Source organism: Trichosurus vulpecula, chromosome 6 (assembly GCF_011100635.1).
Source record: "Trichosurus vulpecula isolate mTriVul1 chromosome 6, mTriVul1.pri, whole genome shotgun sequence".
NCBI lineage: Eukaryota > Metazoa > Chordata > Mammalia > Diprotodontia > Phalangeridae > Trichosurus > Trichosurus vulpecula.
In genome coordinates this window covers 277,721,016-277,741,766 of record NC_050578.1, presented here as the reverse complement: position 1 = coordinate 277,741,766, position 20,751 = coordinate 277,721,016, and the positions used below count along the sequence as shown (strand labels likewise).

Below are 20,751 nucleotides of genomic sequence, written 5' to 3'. Positions count from 1 at the left end.
CGCGGACCGCGCTCTGACCTCCGCTGCGGCCGCCGCTCCCGCTCGGGCTCCCGCTCCCGCCGCCATCCGCCGCCGCCGCCCGCCCTCGCCGGCCCCTCCGGCCACCCAACCCGCGCCCGAGCCCCAGGCTGCGGCCCAGGCGCCCCCACGACCCTCCCGCAGGCCGGCCGGCCTCCCCGCGCTGCGCAGCGGCCCCTTTGTGCGCCGCCTCCCGGCCCCGAGCCCCCGGCCCGCCCCGCTCCGGCGCCATGAAGACCAAGTTCTGTAACGGCGGCGAAGCCGAGCCGGCGCCCCTGGGGCTGCTGCTGAGCTGCGGGGGGGGAGGGGGCGGCGGGGGAGGGGGCGCCCCAACGCCCGGCGGGGGGCCGGCGCAGCAGCGCGACGCGGAGGCGGTGCTCGAAGCCGAGGAGCGCGGCGGGGGCGAGGGAGGGGGAGGCCTCTGCCGGCCGCCGCCGCCGGTGCCGGCGCCCGAGCGGGACGAGGAGCCGGAGGAGCCCGAGGACGCGGCCGAGGACGAGACCCCCGACCCCCGCACCCGCCGCAAGGCCTACCTTTGGTGCAAGGAGTTCCTGCCCGGAGCCTGGAGGGCGCTGCCCGAGGACCAGTTCCACATCAGCGTTGTCAGGTCAGGGCCGGGGGCGGGGCCGGGGAAACTGAGGCCTGGACGGGGGAGGGGGGGAAATGGAGACCTTGCCCGTGGGGGATGTGGGGGTGGGGCGGAGACCTCGCCCTGGGGGCGTGTGTATGGTGGGAAACTGAGGCCCGGACCCTGGGGGTACGACGGAGACCTCGTCCCGGGTGGGGGGTAGTGAACTGAAGCCCAGACCCTGGGGGATGGGGGAGGAGCCCCCTCTTACCAAGAAGAAAGGGGATGTGTCACCCTTAGGAGGGAGGGAGCATTCTCCCTCTATCGGGGGGGGGGGCGCGGAGAAAGAACATCCCCCTATGGAGAAGGAAACTGAGGAGGCTCCGCTCCTGGGAGTTTTCCTGATCCCCTCCCCCTAAGATCCTGGTCTGTTGAAGTCCTGGGACCTCTCCAGCTTCCCGGAGGTGTGCTTCGGGTACTGTTAGTCAAGCCCCCCCTCCCCCAGTTCAGTCAGGAAGCCCAGAGGTTGGGGGAGGGTGTTTCGACGATTTGCTGCTCCCTAGGACCGTAGACCCCTAGAGCAGGAAGGGACCCGAGCCCTTATCCAGACCAAACCCAAAATTTGACTTGGAGTCTGGGGTCTGAGACTGTGAGTGGGAGGGGGGAGGTTGGAACCTTAAGCCAGCCCCGAATTTTGCACAGGCCTTGGGAGGGGGAGGGGAGGCAAGGCTCTCCCGATAAATAAGGGTTACAGACCCTTACTCTTCTCCCACCCACTGCAGCTTTGGGCCACTGTATTCTTGGGAGAGCCACCTGGGGGGAGGGGATGGGGGGGGCAGGAATGGAGAAGAACCTTGGGATAGTGGTGGAACCTTTTGTGTGAGAAGACTGGAACTGCCCACAAAAAGACCCTGAAGGATCAGTCCCTTATCTGGTGACCTAATTCATTTTCCAAGGCCACTGCCTCTGGGTAGGCCTGCTTCCCTACCCCCTTCTGGGAAACTCCCAGACTCATAACAACATCCATACTTGTGATTTCTAGAACTTAGGTGTCCCTGAGAGGTTTGAGAGCCAGGAGGTGCCTAGGAGATCATAGAATCCAGTCCCGTAATTTTATACAGAGGGAAACTGAGGGCCCGGTAGGAAAGGAGCCGAGCCCAAGGTCACTCAGGTTGCTAAGAGTAATCCTAGAGGCAGACCTAACTCCCAGACCCAGGGTACTGGGAATCTCCATGAATTCAGTTCCTCTTTCTTGTTTGAAGAGATGTCGTTAGGCTTTGGCTCCCAAGAATACTTTTTAAAAACCCTTAGAATGTATGCCTCTTTAAAGACATGTTTAAAGGGAAAAGAAAGTTCTTATGATAGTCACATTCAGATGTCAATCGTAAAACATCCAGAAAACTGCTGTCTTGGAACTTTGTCCATGGGAAAAGAAGGTATGTCCTTGGTATGGGTTGCTTTGGCTTAGAATCTGTAGCTTTTATTTAAAATCCTTAGGGTGGTTAGGGTGTGAATTCTTGTACGGTTTTCCATTGGATTTGCTTGAGGCCGGTTCAGCCCACCGAGCACACAGGTAACCTGGCCCAATGGGCAGAGTGCAGTGAGATGGCCTCCTTAATCCGTACAGCCAGCAGAGAAATCAAAGGTATACACAGTACATCAAACCCTCTTCAGTTGTCAGTGGGGTGATACTGGGGGTGGAGGGTGATACCCACGCAATGCCCAGGCCCAAATCTAGTCAGTTTCAATTTCTGTGCCTTGTAGCAGACTGCCAAGAACGTAACACATGTAACCAATGTGACCTTCACTTCCTCTTTATAGCCCTAGAAGCTACGGCCCTGTGGAATCCCCTTGACGAGTACTGTCTAGTCCTGAGTTTCATTGCCACCAGATGGACTTTCTTACTTGTGCTGTTAGTGAACCTCCCTAGGCAGGTATCTCCCAGAGCATGCAGAAGTGTCCGAGGAAGACATGGGAACGGAAAAACCACGGGGCTGTCTGAGCAGTGTGCAGCCTCTAGCTGCCTTTCACAGAGATGGGCTTTGCCAGAAGAGGCTTACTGGGCTTTTAATTAGGAGAAGGAGCCAAAAATAAGTGGCCTAAAGAATGTGATAGTGGTGGCAGGGGCCACATGGGGCAGTTATTGGTGTTATTCCTGACATGACCCTCCTCAGGATTGGGGGGGGGGTGATTTCAGGTGTTTTCAGATGCCTGTGAATCTGTTCTCACCTCTGATTTGAGGCTTCATTGTGGTGACCTGTGATGGTTTGAGCGTGCTACCTTGTACCTTTCATCTCAGACGGAATGGATGCGGTGGGTGCACCATCAGTCCGTCATTGTGTGGTGAGTGCTATTAATTGCCTGTTATGTGCCAAGCACTGTGCTGAGTGTGAAGGATACCAAAAGAAGCAAGGGACAGGCCCTGCCAGCTAGGAGCTCACAATCCAAGGAGGGAGATGACAAGTGTGTTTATACAAATCAAGCTATATACAAGATAAGTAGGAAATTATTAACTGAAGGAGGTGGGATTTTAGCTGAGACATAAAAGAAGTCAGGAGGTGGAGTTCAGGAGGGAGAATTCCTGGGGGCCTGAGAGACAGAATACACCGTGGCAACAATTCGGCTAGCAGCTGCTGTGGGGGTGAAAGACCGGCACAGGTTCTTTTGATCTCCTTTACTTTACTAAGGGAAGCAACATTAAGGGGTTAATAACCTTATTTCAGTCCAATATGTACATATAAACTCACTTAGTTCAGGGGAAAAAGCCAGCACCCTGAATGTCAGAGCAAATACAAACAAATTACAGACATACACAATATAAACAGACCAGATCACAATTCATAGTTACCGAGAAACCATCAGCATCTGGGTTGAGGAGCCGGGAGGCTCTTGGAGCTCCTCCAGGAGTGAAAGCCTCAAGCAAATAGCTGTACTCTCTCTTTTTATACAGTCTTTGGACTTCATCTGAGCCACCAGAACTTAGAGGCTCCTACTGTTGGCTCTGGGCTTTGCTCCCTTTAGGACCCCGAGGGCTTCACGCCCACATAGTCTTAGCACCTAGTAGATCGGGGTTTGGGCCTGGGGCTTTGTATCTAGTAGTAAAAGGGAGTGGGCCTGGGGTTTAGCACCAAGTAAGACTCAATCAAAGAGACTTAATTTATCATTCTAAAACAGTAAGAAAGAAAACCTTAGTTACCAATGCATACACGGAGCTGAGAGATGGGGGGAGGGGGGGGGGTCCTTGTTCATGGAACAGGCTGGAGCTGCTGGATGGAAGAGGACATGTCTGGGAGGGAGGTATAGGAAGCCAGGAAAGGTGGGAGGGCCTTGAATGTCAAATGGCATTTTGTATTTTATCCTGGAGGCCACAGGAGACTATTGTATAGTTTCTTGATTGGGGGGGAGGGTGACATGGTTGGGTCTGAATTTAGGAAAATCACTTGGATGCCTGAATGGAGGATAGGTTGGGGTGGGGTGAGAATTGAGGGAGGCACCATCCCCACCCCCCAGCAGCTATTGCAGTAGTCCAGGCATGAGGTGATAGGGGTCTGCACCAGAAGGGTAGCAGTGTCAGAGGACAGGAAGGAGCATGTTTGAGAGGGATGCTGCAGAGGTGACATTGTAAGCTTGACAACAGATTGGATTTGAAGGGTGAGAGATAGTGAGGAGTTCAGGGTAGGGTGGGGGGCCATGCTGCATGTGCCCATTAAGGAGGGGAAGATACTGAGTTCAGTTTTGGACATGCTGGGTTTAAGATGTCCTCTGGGAATCCAGTACAAGATGTCCGAAAGGCAGTCGGAGATGAGACACTAGAGGTCAGCAGACAGAGTGGAGAAAGAAAGGTACATTTGAGAATCATCCCAATAGAGATGGTCTTTAAATCTATGGGAGCTGATGAGATTATCAGGTGAAAGTATAGAAGGAGAGAAGAGGGCCAAGGATGGAACCCTGAGGTTAGAGGGCAGGTCTGGAGGAGGGTCCAGCAAAGGAGCTGGCATGGGGTGGGGGGGCGCATATCCTGAAACCCTAGAGAGAGGAGAGGGTGACCAACAGTCAGAGGCTGCCGAGGTCAAGGACTGAGGGTCACTAAGAGATCGTTAGGAACTTTGGAAAGAGCCATTTGATTGGACCAATGAGTGATCCTTGGGGGTTAAGGAGAGTGAGGGGAGACATAGACTTGACTCCTGCCAGCCAGAGGAAGCCAGTTCCATGATTGTTACTGAAGTGACACCTCATAGGAGCTTCGTGATAAGGAAACAATTTACAGTCTAATCGCATTACCTGCAGAGTCCTGGGGATGGAGAGACCTTCAGGTCCATGTTGGTGTCCAACAGGGTTTCATAGTCTAGTGGGGGGGGGATAGGATTTACCTGGTATTGGACCTTAGACTTATTTGGAGGAGATGAGATGATAAAGCAGAGAGAGAGACCTGCTGTAGGAGGTTTTCCCTGTGCCCTCAGGTCTGGAAGCTCATTCCTGATGAATGAGAGGTTTTTTGTTTTGTTTTGGAATTGCAGCCAGGCTGTGGTGATTGTGTTGTGGTAGTTAGCATTCTCTTCCTCTTGAAATGAGTTTGTTTTATGTGTTTTGTGTTTGTCTCCTTGAAGGTAGGGACTGTTTTTGTCACATCTCACCAGCGCCTGGTTCTAGTCAGCACTTCAGAGATTTGTATTCAGTTAGAGATGGCAGGTCTTCCCCTAGGTGAAGAGGTCATTATGAAGATTATTGAGGTAACCCCTCTGAATTGTTCCTTTCTATGATAAAGATGGATGTTTTATTCAGCAGTGCTAATGAAGAGAACATGGATTTAATTAGGCCGTTTGGTAGAGTATAGAAGTCCTTGCAGTCATCTGGATGTAATTCATGCTTCCTAATTGGATTGCATCTCATGGTGCCCATATCCCTATCACATGTAAGTGCCAGCTGGGCTGGATACTGACACTGGTAATCTGGACTTGACAGCGTCGATGGCCTTCTGTTTAGGTCCCGTGTATCTCCTTGTCCCTTGGTTTTCTAACCCTGCCCCCCACCCCCCACCCCATAGTAATCTTGTTCGATGTTGATTGCTCTGGTGAGCCTTTCTTCTCTTCGGTATTGGTCACGATAGGTGCTTGTTTTGTTGTTGGTTTCGAGTCATTTTAGTCCTGTCCGACTCTTCATGACACCATTTGAGGTTCTCTTGGCAAAGATACTGGAGTGGTTTGACATTTCCTTCTCTAGCTCATTTTACTTGCCCAGGGTCACACAACTCGCATCTGAGGCTACGTTTGCACTCAGATCTTCCTGACTCCAGGCTCAGACCTCTATCCACTGGGCCACCTAGCTGTTAATAATAGTGGCCTGATGCTTCTGTTTTAGAATGAGTTATATGGATAGTTGTCACAGTAGCCACTGCTGCTATATGGAAGACAAATTTGGCAACTCGTGGAGTTTTAAGTGGCCGTCTACTGTAGGACAGTAGGAAAAGAACATGTGTGGGGCGGGGGGCGGAGGGGGGAAGGTGTGGAGGGTGACAGGCAGGAGAATAGAGAAAGAGCAAGTCTTACAATTAGACCTCTTAAGTTGCAGAAGAAATGGCGAGCGGCCTCCTGAGGAGCCTGAAGAAGCCTCAGGGTCCAGGATCGGCTCAGAGACCTGGAAGGACCCCAGCAGCCCTGCTGCTGCTCTGCTTCTCAATTGTGGGTTGGCCAGGGAGGAGAAATGACTCGCTGGACCCCTCCTCGATGGCCTCTTGGCAGGAGAGCTTGGTGTATGGACGCTCAGCAGAGATGCTGGCCAATAGCTTGTGCCTACTATCTGTGGATCTCTTTAATCGATGCTTAAGATTTAGAAGGATGCTGATCCCACTGAAGGAAGATCTCTGATGAAACCTTTGGTTTACAGGGCCTGCTATGGAGAAAGCAGCTTACAGATTGATTAACTAGAAAAGCGGATTACACTTAGCATCCAGTTACTTGTAATGGAGAGACAGTGAAAAGAGGACTTTGCTATCTTCATTTTAATCATTTCAGAAAAATTCCGTTGTGAACTCCCTGAGGGAAAGAGCAAGATCTAGGCTTCAGAGTCTGTCTGGTCCATCCTCATGAGGCACCTGGTTGTGTAGCCCTGGCTGGAAGGCTTGGGGGGGGGGTTGCTGCTTCCTGAGGCACCCCTTCCACTTGGGAATGACTCTTGTTGTCAGAAAGTTAGACCTTGCAGCAAGCAACCCTCCATCTGCCTTTCCTGCCCGCTGGGGCCAAATGAAATAAGCTTTACATCCTCAGAAAGGATTATGGGAGGTTTCTTGTTTTATCCATAAAAGAGAACAGAGGGCAGCTTTGAAAGTGACAAGCGTCTTGTATATTATTATATTATACTTGGATGCACACCGTGGAGATTAGCAGCTTCATGCCCACTCTTCTGTTTTACTTTGTTCATGGAGAAAACCTCTCCAGATCACATGGAAGGGACCTTAGAGTTGTAGTTCATTTCATTCATTTTACAGATGAGCAAACAGGCTCAGAGGATCAGGGGCCGAGCTGGGATGTGAGCTCAGATTTTCCAGTTCCAAAGCCAGCTCTTGACAGCTTTGCCCCCTTCGACAACAGATCATCCATGGGGGTGCCAAGAGCCCATTGGTGTTTGCCACGACACCAAACCTTTCTCAGACAGCCATCCAGCCAGGTTTTCTCTATCTTGTACTTGCAAAATGATGTTTTCAAGCCTGTGTGACACAAAAGGTGCTTGTCCCCATTAAGTATAACAGTACAATACTTGACCCAGCATTCCCAGTCTGTCACCTCATATGTTACTGTCCCTAGCTTGGTACTGTCTGAGTCAATCTGAGGGTGAGTCTTGCTAACATCGTAAAAGCATGGCAAAGTCCTTTGTCTTCTTTCTGAACATGCCTCTTAGAAGTCTTAAGTTGGTTGGTGAGTGCCTCAAGTCTACAGAAGTCTCTTTTGAGGCTCTCTCCTTTTCTTATTGGATGGAGTGGCCTCAGAATTTCAGCCCTTCTGGGCAGGTTTCACCCATAGAGTTAACTTAAGTCCCAGGATCCTTTCTCTAGACTCTTGGAAATCTGCCCTCCTCAGATCTAGGGGGCCTTCCCGCTTTCTTCTCTCTCTCATCCATTTTTTCTGCCTTTCCTACCCCAGCAGTGTGAGGTCCAGATACAGACTTTTGGAGATGCCTTCATCAGTTCTGCCACTTTTTACTCAAGCCAAAACAATCATCAGCTGTTTTGCTTCAGGCAGAGTGAATTCTGTGGTGCACACCCTCAAAATTGAAGTGTCCCCCTATATGGCTATACTATGCTTCCATGAGCCCCTCCTGTTTCTTCCTTCTGCCTAGGCTGTTTGTAGTATATTCCAGAGGCAGTAGGGTTTCTGCCTCTGATGCTCCCCCCAGTCTCTTTCCTGAATTTCCTTAGACACGTCCAAATATCGATTGTCTCTTTTTTACTTTGGAATAAGAGATAGAGTTCAGAGCCGGGTCCTTTTCCACCAAGGCTCCTGTTATACAATGCTGCGAGGTCAGATGTTCCTGACGCAGCAGGATCTCACGTTTCTTCTGTGGTGTTCACACTTGGTGCATTTTATGCGAGCCGCCGTGGCCACAGATTCTGTTGCTCGCTCCTTCCTTCAATTTCATCTCCTGTGAATGGCTGTTCTGCCTCTCTATTGTAGCGAACCTCTTTGGTGTCCAGTTTGTAGCCAGGTAGGCAGTTGTCTCCCTCCTTTGGGTTGCCAGACTCCTTGCTCCATCCCTGGCCAGGAACAGGTTATTATCTTCTAAACCATAGCCTAAAAATCTAAAGTCTTGTCAGACACCAGCTTCTTAGCTAGCCCTTGCCTTCAGTAGGCAACAGTGAGAGAAACATCGATATCTTCAGCAAGGACACTGGAGTGGTTTGCCATTTCCTTCTGCAGTGGATTAAGGCAAACAGATTAAGTGACTTGCCCAGGGTCATACAGCTTGCCCTATGTGTCTGAGGCCAGGTTTCTACTCCATTCTTCCTGAGTCCAGACCCAGGGCTCTATCCACTGAGCCATCTAGCTGCCCCTAACTTTTTTTTTTTAATCTCCTAGATGTTATTTAAAAAGGACAAACTGGTATACACTACAGTCAAAATAGGAAAAATGATAAATGTGCAACCTGAATGTTGATACTTTGGAATATTTAGGAATTTGTAGTTAGGATGTGAGCCAGGGTAGTAAACATAATTAGCCCTGGGCTAATTTGCCTGCTGAGATGGAGGAGGTCACAGGCACAGAGAAAAGACACCAGAGAGTCTATTGCATTCCTTTAGGTGATGACCTGAGCTGTGTTGCTGGTTTGAATGTTTCACCTTGGGGGTGGTTATCAGGAACCCATCCCATCCAGTGCTTTAAGCATTATAAAGTACTTGACATATGCATTCTCATTTACCCCAACCTTGTGAGGGAGGTGGAGACCCTTCAGGCCCAGCAGGGTGGGTTAGGCAGGTGGGAAGTCTCACTCCAAGTATAGGCTTTTGATGCCTGCATCTAGGCATAGGTTCCCAAAGTGGCGATACTGCCCCGCTTATGGGGCTCTGGAATGAGCCAGGGGAGTGGTAGTAGCCTCGGGAGCAATTGGGGGGCCTTGAATAAAAACTAGGGGGTGCTGAGTAATTTTTTTTAAAAGAGAGCAGTAGGCCAAATAAGTATGGAAACCTCTGAAAGAGTGATGAAATGGATGGTCTTGTGCTTCGTTTTAACCCCCCCTTCAGGTTCTAGAACATTTTGCATGTAATAAGTGAGCAACTACTGGCCCAGAGGAATTGATCTTACTAGCCTTTAGTCAGTCGACTAGCATTTAATGAGTGCCTACTATGTGCCTTGTAGACAGGCATTATGCCAAGCACTGATCTTGCATTCTGTTCCACTTATAAATAAAGGAATCAGTACTTACCTTTCTGAAGGCTGAGGATTTGTTCAGATAGTCACCTTTGCAGTCTGACTTCCAGTAGATGCTCAAACAGCTGTGGGGGGCCAGCTACCTTTTCCTGAAGTGGAAGCCTTTCCAGGGAGATACTCTCTCAAGTTTTTATCAGCAAGTGTCAGAAGCACCTCAGGAAATCTATTTGGCAGAGACTAGTTAGGGCACTTTCTTCTTGGTTTTGCCTAATTCCCTCACCCAAAGGCATCACTGGCAGAGTAGACGGAGTACAGCCACATGTGGAGTTTTGCGGCCTGCCCTTGGTGGGCTGGCGTGGGCTGGCTCGGGCTGTCCGAATGGCCACAACTGGCTACATGGGAGGGGTGGCTTCTTTCTGTCTTGGGACTGTGTGGGCAGTGTCATGGGCCTTTTTCTTGGGCATTCGTTGTTGATGTTTTGGGGAACCCACTTGTGGGCCATAAGCTTCAGTGTTCCCAGGAAGAATCAGTGAGGCCCATTGAAGTGCCCAGAGGGAGGGCATCTTCAGCAGAGGCACCAGGTATTGGCGACATGAAGAGGTGCTGCTAGGATCACATGGAGCGTGTGTTTTAAAGAGTTTTACCAAGCCCATCACTTCAAATAGCTCCTGTTTCTCTTCCCCAGCAAGCCAGCCTGGTACCAAAGAATAAAAGGAGGGAAATAAAAGCAAGTTGGCCAACTGAACCAGCTGAGTATGGTCTCTGCCGCGTCCCTCCACTGGTTAGGTACTGTGCTAAGTGCGGGGGATACAAAGAAAGCAAAAGACCCTGCACACCACTGGACAAACAGGCCATGCAGAGGATACGTTGTGGGTAGTCTCTGAGGGAAGGCCCCAAGGTTAAGGGGAGGACTGGGTAGGAGTTCCTGCAGAAGAGAAGCCAGGAGGCAGAGTGAAGGAGACTAAAGTTCTGAATGTGGAGAACAGCCAGTGAAAACTCTTGAAATTGGGGCAGATGGAGTGTTTTGTTCAAGGAACAGCAGAGGAGGCCAGTGTTTGGAGGGGAGTGAATGTGTGAGAAGCCTGGGAAGAGGCCAGGTGACGAAGGACTCCAAATACCAAGCAGAGGGTTTAATGTTTGCTCCTGGATGTAATAGGGAGCCACTGGAGTTTATTGAATATGTGCGTGTCGGGGGGATGCTCACACCCGTGTTTTAGGTAGGTCACTTGGGCAGCTGAGTAGAGAGTGGACAGGAGTGGCAGCCAGACCCACCCTCCCAGTAGCTGTTGCCATAATCCCAGCATAAGGTGCTGAGGCCTGTACCAGGGGATGAGACAGTGTCAGAAGAGAGAAAGGGTTGTGTTCAAGAGATAATAGAAGGTGGGGTGACTGGGAGGACAGCAGTGCCCTGGACAGGAAGAGGGGAGGCTTTGAGGAAAAGAGATGAATTCTGGACAAGTCTAAGAGGGTCTCTACAGGACAATCCAGCTTCAGGTGTTGACAAGCAACTAACAGGGTGGCTTTCACTGTCAGTGGTAACTTCTCGACAATGCCAGCTGTCCCCTTGATGACTGAATGATGTCTCGGAGGGCATGTGCTAGAGAGAAGTCGGGGTGTTTCAAGCTGGGGGTAGGTCACATCGGTCTCAATTTTAAAACTGCCTGTTGGACACAGAATTGGCTCAACAAGACTGCTTGGCAAAGTTGGCATCTGCAATGACTAGCATCTAATGACCACTGGGTGATGATGTCATAAAAAGGTGAGCCAGAGCAAGGGCACATTGGCTACGTCAGTGAAGAAATCTGAATTGTCTGTGGCATTTGGACCTAGGAGAGAACTCCAGTCAGAACAAAGCATCTGTGCCAACGTAGCCTTCAGGTGGTTTCTTGTATCAGTAACCAATACAGCCTTCATGGCAGTGGGCCAGAGGCCAAGTGACCATCAGATGGATCGAGAGGGTGCATTTCAGGGTTTTATGGAGGCGAGACAGTTGAGCTTCAAGGTGTCCGTGGATTCCTCTGCACTCAGGAAGCCTTTTTCCATCACTGAGCTGTTCACTAATGGGAAAGGCGAGATTTTACCCTTGTCCACATGTCAGTGCGTGGCAGGAATCACCGCACTCTACCGGACACTGGTACCCAGGGAGGATCCTGAGGCATTTTTTGGGGGGGGGGTTCCCCTCTATTCTCTAGGGGATATATTTTTCTCAGTTCTTTTTTCTTCCTCTTTCCTTTCTCCTTTCAGTTTTTCTTTCACTCCCTTCCTCATCTCCTAGTGGGACTAGTAGGCATTATATTCAGCACTTTGGTGACACTTAAGTCAGGGAAGTTACTAACCTCTGCTCTAAGGGAGAGAAAGAGGGAGGGAGGAGGGGAGGGGGAGGGGGAGAACTTAGAACATTCTTCAGAAGTCTGGGAACAAATGTTAGGCTGTGCTGAGTTAGCTCTCAGTGAGGGCAGGAGGTGGGGCTCTCATCCTGAGACATTTGAAATGTTTGCAAAGATTTCTCCTGCAATCAAATCATTCTTTTTGTAAGTCGATCCTACCTGTAGGAGACAGGAGGTGAGTGGACAGAAGGGCCAGGAGGATTCATGCCTCCCCCCTCCTTCCAGGTTTAATACTAAATGCTGAGGCACAGCCCTGGCCAGTCACACATGACCGTTTGTACATCGCCTGCTGTCCCCCAGTTAGTCTCACACAGTTTCCTCTTTATCATTGAATCTTCTGAAGGCTCTGACAGCAGAAACCACAGTGAGTCTCAGGCTTCCTGGGTTTCTAGGAGAAGGGACTTTGTAGAGGCTTGGATGAGGGACTGTGGGGTCTGATGAGGAAGCAGAGTCCCGAATCCTACCCATGTGCATCTGAAGTCTGACTCCAGGTGTCCTGCATTCTCTACTAGGCCAGGCCTTTTGGCTTCCAAGCTGTGCTTCTGTGTATGATGTCTATGCCTCTTCACTCAGAAGCACTCGCTGTTCCCATGCTGCCCTCTGCCCTCATTTGCACAGAAAGATCTACCCTGATAGCCCTCATCTCTGCCGCTCCAACCTGGTCATCTCAGTCCTGCTGAGTAAATTGCCATGAAAAGCAGGCCGGTGCCTGGAAATACCAGAGAGCAGCTGGCGATTGCATATGACTGCGTGTTATTGGTCAGTTCACTGACAAGAAGGCGGGGCATCCTTTCAGTAGTTGCCAGATGCATAGAGAAGGCAATGCCCGCTGGTGTCAGAGGAGAGAGAAGTGATATTGGCCAAGACACAGTGGCCTTGCGCTCTGGAGCCACACGGCTGAATTAGGGTGAATGGGGGAAATTCCTGCAGATATAGTTGCTAGTTTAATTTGCCATCTGTCCTGTGGCATGTGTTAACTACTCTCATGTAAGCGAAGCTGTCGTTGGTGGGCACTGAGTCGCCACTGATGGCAGCCCTGGAGTAGAGCAGCTCAGGCTGAGAACATCTGACTGGCTCCCTTCTGCTGCTTGCGTTAGCACGGCAGTCATTTTGGGATTTCTGCCATACGTGTTGGGGGATTTCACATGGCATTCCCAAGTCTTAGACACCTACGGAGCTGTGGATAACTTGAAGAGCCAAGTCACTTTTCTCACTTGTATAGAAAACATTCAGGGGGAGTTCGCCTATTTACAAATTACTGTGTGAACTTGGTTTTTACTTGTTGGTTTCTTTAAGAGAGAAGGGCTTTCTCAGGCAAACAGATTTATTCACAAGAGCCTTTCTAAAGTAGAGTTTAATAAGAACCTCCCAGATTGACGTGATCCTTTAGGGTTTGGTAGACCACTTGCCCCACACAGCTTTGTTACCTGGTGATAGGAATTTTCGTCCTGGCTGCTGAAGAGTGCCCAGGCTTCCTTGGCTTCCATTTTCCCCACAGAATGTATTTCTACTTTCATATTCTTGTGATGTGGCATTTGAGCCATTTGCTGCATGCCAGGAGCCCAGTGCTGGGTTTGAAAATGGTGAAATGCTTCTTGTTGACCAGAAGAGCAGGCTGCTGCTCCCACTGACTCCTGCTTGTCCTTTCAGGCTTCCTGCTTCTTAGGGCACTTACTCTGTGAGGCTTGAAATCTGTTGAGTTTGTTTTATTTGATAGAATATTTTGACAGTTGGATATCTTGTAGACTTTGACCCATGAAATCATGGCATGGATCCTAAGTTCAGGGTAGAGTGCCCAAATCTTAGACCAGAATGGTCTCATGAGCTCTTGCCACCATCCCCATCACAATGCCCTCCTACTCCATTCCCAGGCATATCATTGGAGCTGGCCATTCTAACCTTGGGGTCAGTGACCTCTTCCTATTGAGTGCATCATTGACAGTTACCTTCCTGAAGCTGAAGCCTATTGGGTGACAGTTGTAAAGGAGTCATTGTGTTCAAGCTTACACAAAAAAGAAGACAGCTGGTGACGGTTCCCAGGTTGTCAGGAACCTTGGTTTAAGCCAAGCTGGCCTGCCTGCCCATTCAGGAATATAGGGATAAACTGTGAATTCAGTAAGCTGGTTGAGAACAGTAGTTCATCTGTTTGCTCAAGCTTTTAGCTGCACTTTTAACAGTGTGTCAGGAAGGGGACGAAGGCTCCCCTTGGATGTGGTGCCAATCTTGTTGCTTGGCGACCAGAAGCCCATTTGGATCATGTCTGGCACTACAATAGAATTTGAACAAGCTCGTACCAATAGAGCTGACTGGCTTTGGACAAACATCTAAGAACTCTCAGATGGATTCTTCTTCCCTGTATTTTTTAGGTGAAAACATTACTTGCCTTCTCAAGAACTTGGTCTTTCCCAGGCATGTGGTTCCTTCCCACTCACCCACCCAAACCCTTCCTTGCATGAATACCAGGCAAGCAACTTAATCATTCCTTTCCTGGTCCCAGGAGTCCAGCAGACCAGTACTTTCTTCCTGTCGTATTTGTTTGGCTCTCCCTTCACCCCCAATGACTCTGTGATTCTGTGACTATGGAGGGGCAGTTACTTAAGCAGTGAAAAGTGGGCAAAGAACACTAGGCTTTGCTTTTTTTTTTTTTTCACTGTGTTCTCGATAAAAAACTAAAACCATTTAATGAGAGACAGCGGTTTAGTGGAAGACAGGAGTCTTCCATTGTGCTTTTGCCGCCTTGGACAAATTACTTCTTTGGTCCCCTTCTTCACAGCCAAGGAAGTTGGACGGTCTCCCCAGCTTTGTCAGGAAACACTGCCCGAAGTTGTAGCTTGGGCTCAGGGTAATCGGTGTGGCAGTCACTGGGACTGGAAGGCCGCTTGGCAAGAAGAATGGCCAGCTGAGGAAGTTACTTTGCTTTACTGTGGAAAATGTGAACTATACACCGTGATGGAATTTTCTGTTCTCTTGTTACGCTTATTCAAAAAATCATGTAACCATTGTTTTCTAGGTTTGTACTTTTGGGTCTTCACAAGATTAAATAGACCAGTGAGTATGGATTGCTCTAATGTTGTGTCAGAATGTGGCCCACGGCATAATGATGCTACTGCCTAATGCAGCTGTTTGGGGACTTTACGTTGAGATTTATCCTGGCTGAATTTGAGAAGTCCTGGCTGCCTTTGCTTTTCTAGGTGGTTTTCACCAAAGACCACAGAGAGGATAAGGAGCTTAGACACAGTAAATTCATCTTGATCGGTTCCTTCCTTTGAATCAGAAAGACTATAGTTCTGGTAGGAGGTAGATTGAGGAGCCAAGGGATGAGGGAGCTGTCCTCCTGACACCCCACCCCTCAGGAATCATCTGGATTGATTCTCCTGGTGGAGTCTTGTCCCTGGCTGGCTAGCCTGCTGTGTATAAGGAGAAACCAGAGGCCAGGACAAGTGGTCTCTTTAAGAAATGACTTTCCGATGGTGACTTTGAATTCAGCTACTGTTCTAAATTGTGTTTATCTGTTTACTAGTTTCTCATTTTTTTAACATTTTTTTGGCTTGGTCAGACTTTTGTGGGGCCAGAGGAAAAGCAGGGCTCGACTAAGGAGAAACTTGAGGAGAAAAGGCTGCTGCTGTTGACCAAAATAAACTTTGGAAGATCCAAATGTGGGCTTGCTGGCTCATAGTCTGTACTGGCGAGCCAGCCCAGAGAGCGTTCTGTCGTCCTGGGCTCCCTCTCTTCCAACCCCAGAGTTCAGGCCTTCAAGGTCTTCACGCATGAATCTTTACGGGGATGGGATTGAGGCCAGAACAGAATCCCCAGGGTCACACGAGGAGCAGCTGGGATTCCCCTCCAGGCTCCGGCTGCCCAGCTACATGAGTTACCTCAGTTTCTGAGGGTCTCTGAAAAAGGGCATGCTGTCATTTTTTATCAGTCCTCCCTCCTGTGGCCAGTCTTAGTTCTGTCCTCAGGACCTGGGCTGTACATAAATGCAGGGGGGTTGAAATATGCTGCCCTAGGAAAGCCTCGAATGTACGCTTTTGGCATTTGAACCCTTGGAATTAATGCAGATCAGCAATTTTCTTAGTCCTGAGTAAACTTGCTTAGGCTGACTACATTGACTCTGTGACTCCTGGGAGACGATCACATTCGACTCTCAATGGTTTAGTCAGATTTATATCGTCCCAAGTAGGCACCTGCTCCTGCCAAGGGGGAAGATGTCACACTGTCTTGATCCTTTTGGTTTTCATAGCCTTCGTTAGGGCATGGGGTTCCAGAGTCATTTGAAAAAGTCTTTTAGACTTCCCTTTTCTGCCTTTTTGAGCTCCCGTGTATAGCGGGCTGTTGGCATTGCAATGTAAGACTGCTGCGTGCATCGGCGAATGGCTCCTAGATGGAAGAAATACCCCAGTTGACAGCACTGTTGCTGAGTTGTGAATGTGGGGGGCACCGATGGGGAAAGCCTTGCCTGGGCCCAGGTGCTTCTCAGGCTTCACTGTCACGAGCGTGACCCACGGTGGCTGCTCTACCCCTCATTGTCTCCTCTTTCTGTCTGTATTGCATCTAAGAGATCTCCAAGATGAACTAACTCTGCAGCCTTCCCCACACCACTGCTCATGGAACAGTCACAGTACTAAGTGTCACTGGCTGACAGTCATGTTCTTTTAAAGTTGGTAACGCTCCTTATTTTGGTCCACGGGCTACAGGTCTGTGAATTACTGTTCATCTTACAGATGAGGAAGCTGAAGGCTGAAAGATACTTTGGCTTGCCGAGGGTCATATTCATCATAATGATCGGAAGTGGGGTTGAACCCCAAGTCTTCCTCATTTCCGTGTCTGGTGTTCTCTCTTTGTGGAAACACTTAATCTCTCTCTTCTTTGGACACCTTGATTCATTCTCCTGCTTGTTAGACAGCCTAGGGGCTTGGGCACTGATGGTGAGGGCTGGATTCTCCCTAACAGCCCCCCAGAAGTTAACACTTTAAGTTGTTAGAAAATTTGCAGTCCATCAAGGTGAGCTCATGATTGAGGAAGAGGTTTTCATCAGCAGTGGGTGGATTCTTGGAACTTCTTCAAAAGGGAAACGTTTACCTCCCTTTTTTGCATTTAGCAAGCTATGGAGGGAACTATGGAGGGAAAAGGTTTAAAGAGTGCCCTATGAGGAGTAGTTAGAAGTTACAGAAATGTCTCTGAAGCTGATTGAGAATTGGGCCATGGGAGTATGAGGGAACCCTACAGTAATTAAATGCTGTCATGTGTTAATGGCCATTCAGTACCATTGGGTTGCTCCCTTGGGTCTTTAATCGATGTTCCAAGAGCTATATCTTGAGGGAGAAAATCAGCATCAATCCAAGAGTAGTCAAAATGACCCTGTTGTCTCTTCTCTCCAACAGAGGTGGCCTCAGCAACATGCTCTTCCTCTGCTCCTTACCTGACTCTGTCCAGTCTGTCTCAGACGAGCCCCGGAAAGTGCTTCTGCGCCTGTATGGTGCCATTCTACAGATGGTGAGTAGATTCTTTGGGAGTGGGGGAGGAGGAGACTGGCCTAATCTGGCACTGTTGAGATGTAGTCATTTGGAGTCTGGTGAGACAGTACCTTATTTCTTGCTCTGCCCTTTCTAATTCCATTCCTGTTCTGATTTGGTATTGCCCTGGTGTGGACCTCCTGCCAAGCCAGACCCCACTGTCTTCTAGGGCTGTAGGGGTAGGCTAGGCATAAATCAAAGCTGTGTTTTCTAAAACCTAGGAGAATGTTCTCTTCAGAGCCTCCGTGGCCCGTAAGGGTCTCTTAAGACGACACAGGCTCCATCTGCCCTCAGAGGTTTGAGGCAAGAGCTTTGAATTAGGTACAGATTCATAATCCATCATTCCTAGATTGCCCAAAACTGTAGCCTAGTTTAGAGTGTGAAAGGCCACTGTTTGCTGAATTGCCTCCTTTATAGTGTTTTTAGCTTGCAAATGTAGAATCCTAAATATTTGTTTTCCAGAATATTTAAGCTATGTAATTAACATTTTAATGACCATAAAAAGAAATGTTTGTCAATATGAACTTTGTATGTCAGCATATTTGATTTCCTTGGCTTGCTTTTGGAAGGGTCCATTCACAGAACTACCAAAATTGGCATTTTACTCAGAGGGAAAGCCTGGATACCTGGCAGGTTTCTCCTTGCAATTTTTGTTACTGTCATATGTAGTCCCTCTCCCTAACTGGGTACAAAGCCCTTTTTGTAGAAGGGTGTGTCAATTAGGTCTGACAGATTTTTAGGAGGTGCTCTCTCTGTTCACCCTGTGGTCTTTCTGGGTGCTGAGAAGAGTCAGTGTGTCCCGGTGCCATGGTCACCACTCCCGAGCAGCCTTACTGGGCCCTGCTGCCCTGGCATCTTTGCCTGAGAATAAAAATGCTCCCTGTGATCCGGATGTTCTTTCAGTGGAGGGAGACACTTCTGTGTGAATAGGCCCTTTCATTATGCAATTTTCCTTTTCATTGTGTCAGGATATGAAAATGACCAAGATGTGAACACGCTGGAAACAGTGTCCTGTTTTGGGGAACTTTTAGGTCCTTCCTTCCCTTGAACAGTGGCATTTTACAACACCAGTCTCAGGGCCTTTGGTTCTATGGGCTCTTGTGAGCATGGCTGGGGCTGTGGTCTGTTAGCTTCACTCCTGACCCCTGAAAATCCACATTAGAAACAAAGAAAGAATGACCCAATGAACTCTTGAGAGCACCCACCTGGGCCCGTGGCAGGGTATAGATGGTCCTAGAGGGCTTGCAGTATCACAAGCAGGCTGTGTCAGCTCTGAAGGTACCTGTAATTAGAAGGTTCAGGCCTCCAAGTAAATATGAAAGAAGCAACAGCACGTTCTCCAGCACTTTGGGGTTCTGTTTTAGCCCATTTATTTCTTGTGCCTTTTTGAAAATATTAATGACTTCACAGGCCGCCTGGCATTCCGAGCCCAAACCAACCATCGCAGTCCTGACTGTATTACTGAGAGCCAGGCTCTTCTGAAATACAGCTTAATTTGAATTCTGTTACAACCCACACTTCATTCATTCTTGAATGAGTAAGGGCCACACCCCAGGGTTAGGGGAGAGGCACCTCACACCTTACTGTGCCACAGAACTAAGCATTTCTGCTTTGACTGAGATGGCCATGGCCACCTACTGAAAGTGGGAAATTCTTTGGAGATGCTTAAGCAAAAAATGCTGCTATCATATCTGGCCGTGAAATATCCCCAAATGCTTCGGCTACAAAATACCTACCTAACCGGTCACTTCCTTGGCCAATAGAAGATTTAGGAGTTTCCATTCCCAGAGGACTCAGGCCCAGGTGAGGTAGGCCGGTCTGCCTCAAACTACCCACATGGAGGAGGGGGGAGATTTGTGTGACTACTGCCCAGGACCATTGAGACGGGCACTGGGCCCCTTCTTCTTGGGGCTGTGCAGCATACTGACCACCACCCTGCAGACTTTTATTTCCAGTTTATGAATATAGATAGTAACTTTTTAAAGCAGATTTGTTTGATAGCATTCTGGACCTATAAAATTTAGATTTTTAAGACAAACTGTTTTGTAGGACCTGAAACCTTAAATTTAAGGCATCTTCCCTTGATGTGTGAGAGTGGTATTGACTCTTAGAAGCCCCCAGTCTGACTCTTAAACACTATAGGCAAATCTCAGACAAAATGAAGGGCAGCCAGGCTCAGGATGTGAATTGAGAATAAGAAATATTGTGCCTTTGGTCTGAGGCTCTAGCTGCCACACTCCAGAGGGGTTCACCTCAAATCCTCATGGCCCTGCCTCACTAAGTCCATATGACCAGTTCTGTGATGGAATCACTAGAAAATAGGGTTTGCTTTGCAGAATTTTTAATCATTCCTTTCCTGGAATGGCTTTTCACAAAGGAATAGATTCCAATGTAACTTTTGTCAGCTGCCACCATGGGCCTTGCTGCATAAACACAGCCCTGCCACCCAAGGCGTGTGCCAGGGCTGCTGACACAGGTGCTGCTCACTGTTCCTTTGTCCCCCAGGTCATTTCAGTGGGTGAACATGTTAACCTGGGCCAGACTCCCCCAGTGGTGATGGTGAAGTGTATGTACGAGTGGGGGAGGGGGCCAAAAACCGGGTCTCCTGGGTGTTTTGAGATGTCTAATCTCCTTTATTTCCATAGTGGCAATGAAATGACACTAAGGTTTAAGTAGCAGAGTCCAGGTAAAACTTTGAGATTGCCCTGAGGGGGGGTGCACTTTCTGTGCCCAAACACCTGCCTCTTCAGCAACTGTTTCTACGTAAGAGAAACCTAAGTAATGTTCTTCACTGTTGTTCTGTAGACTTCTTTGGGGCTGGATCTGTGTGAGCATTTAGGTGGCATGTGCACATTGTGGGGGGTGGGGAGGGAAGGCAGGCTAGAGCCAACTCGTTCCTTCAAAACAAGTACCACAAACAAGATCGAGGAGACATTCATGCACTGTTCTTTATGTTTTATTTTGTTTCAAAAAGCTAAACATTTCCAGCAGCCCTAGAAAATGTATTAAACATTCTGGGACCTAATCACAAAACTGCATAGAAATGCAGCTATTCCAAATTCACTCCTGATAATTCTCAATAGGGTTGATGCAGGAGGAAGGCCCCCATTGTAACAAACCAGACCAACTGGGAAGAGGGAGCTGGACAAGTCAAACTCTCAGTAAAGCAGGGCAGTTTGTGTTCTAACTCAGAGAAGTGCCAAGGGCAAGGACGATTTGCCATTCAGGAAGGGCACCACCTAGCTGGTGGAAGAGAACTTGGAAGAAGAATGTACAAGTTCTGGTGCCCTGTGCCTGCAGCCTGAATCTCTCCTTTCTGCTATTGGGAAGGAAGAGGAGCAGCCGGTTTGGCAGCTTTACAAACCATCCGTCACCAGTTTGGGAAGACACGAATGGTCAGTCTG

The 20,751-nt window shown here is 49.0% G+C and overlaps 1 protein-coding gene across 3 annotated transcripts in view; it reads left to right on the top strand.

Annotated features, from left to right (window-relative positions):
• The first annotated feature begins 248 nt into the window (after positions 1 to 248).
• Positions 249 to 20,751, top strand: part of CHKA (choline kinase alpha) — a 40,227-nt gene continuing 19,724 nt past the window's right edge. For 2 of the 3 annotated variants that reach the window (XM_036763362.1, XM_036763363.1), the window contains exons 1-2: positions 249 to 625; positions 17,216 to 17,327. In XM_036763362.1, the coding sequence (XP_036619257.1) occupies positions 249 to 625; positions 17,216 to 17,327 (489 nt within the window). Of the gene's footprint in view, positions 626 to 1,430; positions 2,521 to 2,827; positions 2,930 to 17,215; positions 17,328 to 20,751 lie in introns of those variants that run through there. The other variant, XM_036763364.1, reaches the window with a different exon arrangement.